Below are 8,402 nucleotides of genomic sequence, written 5' to 3' on the forward strand. Positions count from 1 at the left end.
AAATGTGTGTCAAAATAATTTGGAACCTCTAACAGGTTTCCTGCCATAGTATTGATGTGGAAGTTATTGCAGTTGAGTTAATTGAGTCCTTCCTGGAGAATATGTGTGCTCAGTGGACCCTTTATAGTTATCCTCATGAAGCATTAATGGGCCACGTGTTGAATGTTTCTAGCCTACACCACTATCTCTCTCTTTCTCTCCTCATTTCTTGGTCTTATTCTAATTATTTTTTTCCATAAAATTAGTCTGTGAAGCATGATATAAAAATAATATCATAGAAAATATGAAATCCATCAAATTCTCTCTTAAATTTACTAGGATGTAAGATTCAAAATGTATTATTTGATCCTAATAAATTTATTACTATACAAGCCGTTCTATTAGTTCCTAGTCTTGGTTAAAGACCACTGTGTTTGCACCGGCGATCCAACAAAGAGGTTCTAAAGGAATGGTATCTTTCTTTCCATAATGAATGACATGCTTCGCTTGCTCCCTCCCCGAGTCTACTAGCACTCCAGTTTAGAACGAGGAGAAGGTTCTGAAAGAAAAGCGCCGCCGAAGCGGCATGAGAATGCTTGCTCATAAAGTTGCTTATTTGCTCTTCTCCTAAAGTCGTGCCTTTCATAACTCATATAAACATAAGTTTACAGTAGTTTGCTCCGAATTAGTTTGTCTAGAATCAACCAACTAACAAATAAGTAGCCCATGCTCCTAAAGTCGCGCCTGCTCGTAAACTTCTGCCTTTGATAGGTGTTTCTTAACAACATACAATTTCCCCCGTATGGAGCGCGACATTAGGAGTGTTTACGAGCAAGAGCAAAATTTCTTGAAGAATGTTCTTCAAGGGGCCAGTTTATGGGCAGGTTACGAAGTCGATTGAGATTCAGATGAAAACGGGTGCTGGGACTGGTGAAAAAACAATAATTTTCTTTAGTTCAGATGTCGAATGTTTCTAGCCTACATCACACTCTCTCTTTCTCTTCTAATTTCTTGGTCTTATTCTAAATATTTTTTACCATAAAATTATCATGTGAAGCATGAGATAAAGGTAATGTCATAAAAATATTATGAAATCCATCAAATTTTATCTTAAATTTATTAGGATGTAAGATTCAAATGAATTATGTTGATCCTAATAAATTTATTAGGACACAAGCCATTTTAACAGTTCCTTAACGAAAACTGGATCTTTATATTTAAATGAATGTGAAATAATTTAAAAGATTTTTTAATTTTTTTTAGATTTAAATCCGAAATTTTAATTTTTCCCTTTAGATACAGACTAACAAATATATACACTATGTACCTGAATTATGTTGATTATGTAACAAATAGCTGATGTCAGCACAACTTCGATTTTTTTTCAAACTTTTGCACTCAATATAAACACTAGAAAAGAACACCCATATATCATAGAATATGAATCCAAAAAAAAAGATAAAAATAAATTAAACAACCTGTGTCTCTTCGTTCATTTCTTGGTCTTATTCTCATTCTCTATTATCTTAAAAATACAAGTAAACCATTGAAATAAATTTAATCAACGCATACAAACTCTTATACATGGGTTTTAAAACGGTACGCACAAACATTCAAGAAAACTATAAAATTCATAAGCTTAATGTATATTGACTGAAAGGTTAACAATAATATAGAAGGTATGTTTAACATGGCATCTAGCAATGAACTAAACGGTCAACGCGGGTCAACGACTAAGTACTATAAAATGCTGTTCTTCATTCTTCTTTCTACGTTGTCGTGATTTCAGTCGAGAAGTAGTTTCCTGGCTGGAAATGGGGGCGATTCAAAGAGAGAAATCCGCGGTTCAATCGAGCGCGGCGGCATCTCCGATCTTCGCGAGAAATTTCAGAATCTGAGTAGATGGCCGGAAGCGTAGTCCGGCGAGGGGATGATTTCGTCAACGAAGTTGCTTCCGCGGTTGTCGCCGACACGGACGAGGACGGAGCCCGGCACCAAGTCGACGAGGTCGCCTCGAAGGTGGACGAGGTAGTGTTCTTTCGTTTTTCTGAATTATTTGTGTTCTGTTCTTCGTTTTGAATGTTTTTCCTGTGCTGAGATTTTCGTTTACCGGCATCGATGATTTGTGTAGCTGGAGCAAAAGGTAGGCGAGGTTTCCCAGTTCTACTCGAACAAAAATAGGCCGAGCAATGTAGCCAGTTCGAAAGCGTCGGGAGGTGGCGCGGGCTCCGTTGCGAAAGAGAGAGAAAAAGAGAAAGAGAAGGCTTCTGCGTTGGGAAAAATGAAGCCCCTGGATGTTCCTCGCAAGGACTCGGGTTGTACTAAAAGGATGCAGGAGCTTATGCGACAATTTGGCACAATCTTGCGGCAGGTAAGATTTGTCTTTTCTCAGTGCCTCTTTGAGCGTAGAGTAGTTTTGTTGTAGATGGTCTTCTCCTTAATTATTTCTTTTGTAATTCAGTTTTTTGTTTTAATTTTTCTCTTTTTTCCAGTTCTTGTTTACTCTAGCGACACATCAGAGCATATGTTTGCGTTTCCTGCACAAAGGCTCCATTTGCTCTCTTTCAGTTGAAAGTTGACGTTTTTTATAACAGTCGTCAACTATTCTGTGCATATCAATTTGCGTGTTTCCAATTTTAGACGTGGATTTTAAGCAATACCTGATAAAATCCTTAATCTTTGAGAGAAAATTGCTGCAACGAAATCCGAATATCTCTCTTTTGCTCAAATCAATATGCATAGAATTTCGGACAAGAACTGCAATAAAACTAAAAGTTCGCCCTGGGGATAGCTTGAATCAATGGATAAATGAATTGATGACCCTCTCTGCCAACGCATTTATTAACTAGTTGTTTCCCGCCTCCTCCTAGTTTCAAGAGACATATGATTGCAATAAAACTAGGTCTTTTAACTGTACGATAGGTCCGTGTTTGGATCCATCAATACAGTCCCACGAGTTTAGTAATATCTGTAAGTGCAGGTTGAGTTATATCTTTCCTATTGTAGAATTGTGAACATTAAAATGATTATCCTAGTTAACTAGTTCATTACCATTACTGTTTAGATTCTAGACTGGAAATCGAAGAAATTTTGATTTGACATGGTTTCTTTTTTATCTGCAAATTAATTTTCTTCATTCAGGCGGCCAACTTTTGCTTACTTTTTTTACCTTACACTTTACCACTTTATAGAGGGTATAACTGTGAAAAAAGATATTAATGATGAAACCCATTTAACATGCAAAATTTCTTACTTCCAGATCTCTCAGCACAAGTGGGCTTGGCCGTTCTTGCAACCTGTTGATGTCAAAGGCCTTGATCTCCATGATTATTTTGATGTAAAGTCCATTTCTTTTTCCCCATGAAACATCTCTCATCTAGATGGCAAGTCCTCTATTGAGTCCTGGTCAGAAAAGTGTATTTGAAATAGGATAATGTTTGCAGCAATGACGATTCATCATGCATAACCATTTTTTATCGCTGGATTTATGATTGATGTCAAAGATGGCATAATGGTAAAAGGTAAAGTCGTTCGTTCCTGTTTTGAAAGCTTCAAAATTCCCGCATTGATGGTCGGCAATTTCAATCCCATTCTTTTCTTTTCATGGATATTCATAGGTTTTTTCCTATGTAATACTTTTGCTTTCTACAGTTGGTATTAATTTCTTTTCTGTATTCCTTTTTGTCTTGAACAGTTATGTTTGTTAAGATTTGGGGAAAATTCTTTGTCATTATGATAAATTTTGTAAAATTTGAATCGTATTCTGGATTGAAGGATCTATCTTTACTACGAGCTTTGCTATAGATTCTCTGGTAGTACTTTTTTCTGGAGCTCTTGAAAATTGAGGATGTTCAGAACTTAGCGGGCGAGCAGTTTTTTTTGCCTGTCTTATTCAGCTTTCGCATGATATGTCTTAACTTATTAATAAAACTCTATTGCTCAATCTTTCGCTTTGGTTGTGATTTTCTGAAGGGCTCAAATGCTTTAAAAATATTATTGCTTAATACTTCCATGATTGCAAGAAATCAGTTATAAATTTTCTTGTTTGTGGGAGTTCATCATTTTAATTTTTTTCCAAATTTTGTGCAAAATATTTTACTTCTCTGTTTCTTTTGGCTTGACCACTTCTATTCTGTCTTTCGCTTACTCATTATCGCAAAGAGATAAATTCGCAATTATCTAAAATCTCATCGTTCAGATTAAAATCTATCATTTTTCCATTTAATGCCGTATTTCTCCTCATGTGGAACCATTATCCCGTTATGGTCTTTTAAATTTAAAGATTATTGATATATTTCTGAGAACCCTTATCCGCGCTTTACCTGAAAAGTTTGCATCGTTAAAAGTTCAGCGGTTCTCAGAATTTCTAAATTATTGTCTGTAGATTTTTTTAGCTTATACATTTATTTGTTATATACCATTTCTAATCAAATGAGTTTAAATTTTTTATTTCAGATTATAAAGAAGCCCATGGATTTCGAAACAATACGGAAAAAGATGGAAGTGAGAGATGGCAGTGGATATAAAAACGTTCGAGAGATATATTCTGATGTCAGATTGGTTTTTACAAATGCAATGACCTACAATGACGAGAAAAATGATGTTCATCAGATGGCTAGAACATTACTTGAAAAATTTGAGGAGAAATGGCTCCAGCTGTTACCCAAAGTTGTAGAAGAGGTTCAATGTTGTGCTCAAGTAGCTGTTAAATTTATTGTATTTATACACATTTTAGATCTAATATTTATTATTATTGCCTTATTCCTTTTTCAGGAAACCAGGCAGAAGGAGGAAGAAGCAAAGGCCCTCGTAGAAATGGAAATGGCTCAAGAGGCTGCCATTGTGAAAATAGCTAAGGAGACTGATAGTGCGGTACATGATCTTCAAATTTTTACATTACATGATGATTAAAATTCCAAACTCATTTTTTTGGTACGCAACAGATCTCTGTAATGACTCCCAATAACAGGAAAAATGAATGATCTCTGTGCAGTTCTTTAACTGTTGGATTGCATTGGGAAAACGTTAGAGATGTGATTTCTTATGATTTTCAAGTAATATCCTAGTCATCAGACGAATAAAGATAACAATGATGATTTCTCATTGTCATCTTGTCATCTGAACCAAGAACAAGAAGCGCTCAGCGGCAGGGGGGGAGGGTATTCATCCTTTCATTATCAATGTCATGGTCCACGTCATTGTTTGTTGTTAAGATGATGGAAACCATGATGATTTCTTCATACTCTCCAGGCCCAGATGAATAACAAGTATGATGCTTTTTTTGAAAAAAATATGATGTTGATTTGTCATCATCATTGCATCATCTTGAACAAGGAATAGAAGATTTTGACACGGGTGGAGAGGATTTTTCCCGCCATTCATCATCATTACCCTGGTCATTGTCTGCCTCTAAGACGGTAGCGAGATTTCTTCATCATTCTCCTTGCGTCCGACAAGTGAGGATGATGATGACTTTTTCATCGTTGTCCTGACCCAGACAATTGTTGAGGACAATAATGACGTATCATCCTCTCTTCACTGTCTCTGAGGAGGGTGAAAATTAGTTCCTCAAACATCTTACATCCAGTTTCTAGTTTGCTATGCAAATTCATCATGTTCTTCTATTGTTTGGGCATAAAAAGCGGCTTGATTCTTTTGTGAGGGATAAAATCTTTCAGAATGAAAATGTACAAGTTTACTTCTGTTGTCGCCTCCCGATTTGTCTACGGCTACTTCAAGTGAACTTCTTGTTTGCTCTCATTATTTTTACTTATCCCTTAATTTCTCTTTTTTCAGCTGAGTGCTGTGTTCCTGCAATTAGACGAACTTAGAGAAACGTTGCTGTGCAAGTGCAGGTAAAGGCTAACCACAATATATAGTCTCTTTGATCCCCACCCTTTTTGTTGGACTAGTCCTTGGATAAACAAGCGCAGGAATAATTTTTCAATTTGAGTTTATCATATTAGAAAACTTATGTAGCAATTATAAATTATTCAATATTTATACTATTCTGATCCATTAGACTTGTTTTCAGGAAAATGTCGACAGAAGAGAAAAGAAAACTTGGTGCAGGTCTCAGCCAGTTGTCCCCCGAAGATTTGAACAGAGCATTAGATATTATTGCCCAAAATAACCCCAGCTTTCAAGCCACAGCTGAAGAGGTGGATCTGGACATGGATGCGTTGGTATTAATCCCTTCCTGACATTTTCTGAGGAGTTCCATTCATACTCTCTGTTAAATAAAATTATCTTCTAACTTGCCGTTAAAACAAGAAGACTGGACAATGCCAGATGTAAAACTTAGTCATTGACGGTGGGGTGTTCATTAGGTATGATGATTCGGTAGGTTTTATTGGTAAATGTGCGCACAGATCATTCGAGGGCGTCTATGTCATCTGGATTGCTTATCTTGTGTATATGAGCGTATTAAGATTGTCTCTGATGGAAGTAAGGGTATTAGTGTAATTTCCATCTGATGACTTTATCTTGAGAATTCGTATTCCAATTCCATTGTTAGGGAACCTGTTCAGTTACTTGAAAACTTTTTATGATGGTCTCTGATTGAAGTAGTGTTATTTCGTAATTCCATATTTGGATTCCATATTAGGATTCCTATTCTGATTTTCTTTGATTTGCCTTAAAAGGGAGTAAATAAAAAGGTTGAATTAATAAAAAAATCATCCTTGGTTCACAGATCTTAGATGGAGATTTTTGCAAAATCTAGTTTTCCTTGATATTTCAAGTAATTTATCTTCTTACCAGAGTGAATCTACGCTGTGGAGGCTTAAGTTCTTTGTGAAGAAAGCACTGGAAGTACAGGCAAAAGGCTCTGCGACGAAGAGTCAGGAAAACTCCAAACGGAAGAAAGAGATTTGCGACGCTCTCGCTAAGACAGCCAAAAAACGGAGTAAAAAGGTTTTATCAGATGCTTCTCTCTTTGAATAATATCTGTTCTCGGATCTTACATGACTCTCAAAATTGTTACTGAGAACTTTTGTTTTCAGGTTGAAGGGAAATAGCTGTGGAAGTTGGCCGTTCAAGCAGGCTGTTTGATTCTAATAAGATGGTCTGCAGCATTGTATCTTGACACGTTTTATCAAGAAGCTGGTAGGAAACAGGTTAGTTTATATATTTTGTATAAATTAAAATAAGAAAATAATTTTGACATTATTTATGATGGTCGTTCCGAGGAACTCAAGAAACCCACTTTTGGGCCTTAAAAAAACTTGAATCCGCTCATTAGGGACTGGAAACATATGGTTTGTATATTATAAAGCTCTGATTTATGTCGACATTTTAATCTGAAACATCATGAATTCACCTTATCCTTTTACATATTCAAGAGTCAATAAATTTTAGTCATTCCGTATAATTTTTAGTGCTTATAAAGTGTGGAGAATTGAAAACTTTTATAAATAGAAACACATTTGGGTGTGGATCGCATATGGAGGATCCAATTGGTATATTCTACCATTAAGGGGTGATTGCTTGAGTCTAAAGATGTGAGGTTTGTTCTTTGCCAGTGAACACCGATAAGAGAACAATCACAAAGGGTGGTTCGTCATTAATGTTTTTTTTCCAAAATACATGTTTGTGATTGTGTTACTTTGTTCGTGTTTGCAAATCAAAAGAAAAAAATCCCAATCCCCCCCCCCCTCTTCTCGTCCCCCCTCTTTCAGCAAGCCACCAGCGCCTGCCCTCCCCCCAGCCTTCCTTCGGAGAGCCACCAGTGCCCTCTCCTTCATTTCGAAGCAGTTGGATGCTAATGATAGCTAAAGTCAAAATTTCCCTCAAAATGCCATGTGTTTGCGAATGGTTCGCACATGAACACGAACATGAACATAGATTTTCACCGGTTCGTTTGTCCAGGAATACTGTTTGTTCGGCGCCGAACAACAAACTTCCTATTCCTACCTTGGGATAATAGTATTATACTTGAGATTGACGTGGAGTGGCCTCGGAAGGTGAGCACAAACATCACTGAGCTATAGCCCCATCTTCTATTTCTTTTGTGATATCTGGAATTGAAAAGGTTAGCTAGTGTAGATGGACAAGGCCAGCAACTAAGATGTAGTCCCTACTGGCATGTTTCTGTTTTACAAGGAGAAGCTCCTGTTGGTATTCAGTAATTATCACTAAGCCCTTGGATACAAAACTAGTTGTGACCTCCCTGTCAGATATCCCCTTGTTTTATTTATTTTAGGAGCATTTAAAATGACTTATTCTGATTTTTTTCTCTTTTATGGGCGATATCCACTACCGAGTATGTTGAAAAGCTATTTTAACTCCCAAAAATTATTGAAGATGCCACTGCTAGGTCAGTGCAAATCAACCTCCATGTGACTGTGACCCAATGCTGGATAGCTCGCGAAAGACAGCTCTTTGATTAAAGTATTGCTATCAGATAGTATGAATCTTTGAAG

The 8,402-nt window shown here is 36.6% G+C and overlaps 1 protein-coding gene across 1 annotated transcript; it reads left to right on the top strand.

The window, feature by feature from the left end:
- The first annotated feature begins 1,744 nt into the window (after positions 1-1,744).
- Positions 1,745-7,273, top strand: LOC144704759 (transcription factor GTE1-like). Its single transcript, XM_078577284.1, has 9 exons — positions 1,745-2,007; positions 2,111-2,350; positions 3,239-3,316; positions 4,435-4,659; positions 4,753-4,851; positions 5,776-5,834; positions 6,014-6,164; positions 6,742-6,894; positions 6,984-7,273. The coding sequence occupies exons 1-9, from the start codon at positions 1,882-1,884 to the stop codon at positions 6,996-6,998; spliced, it is 1,146 nt and encodes a 381-aa protein (XP_078433410.1). The 5' UTR covers positions 1,745-1,881; the 3' UTR covers positions 6,999-7,273.
- The last annotated feature ends 1,129 nt before the right edge of the window (positions 7,274-8,402 follow it).

Source organism: Wolffia australiana, chromosome 6 (assembly GCF_029677425.1).
Source record: "Wolffia australiana isolate 7733 chromosome 6, ASM2967742v1".
Taxonomy (NCBI): Eukaryota; Viridiplantae; Streptophyta; class Magnoliopsida; order Alismatales; family Araceae; genus Wolffia; species Wolffia australiana.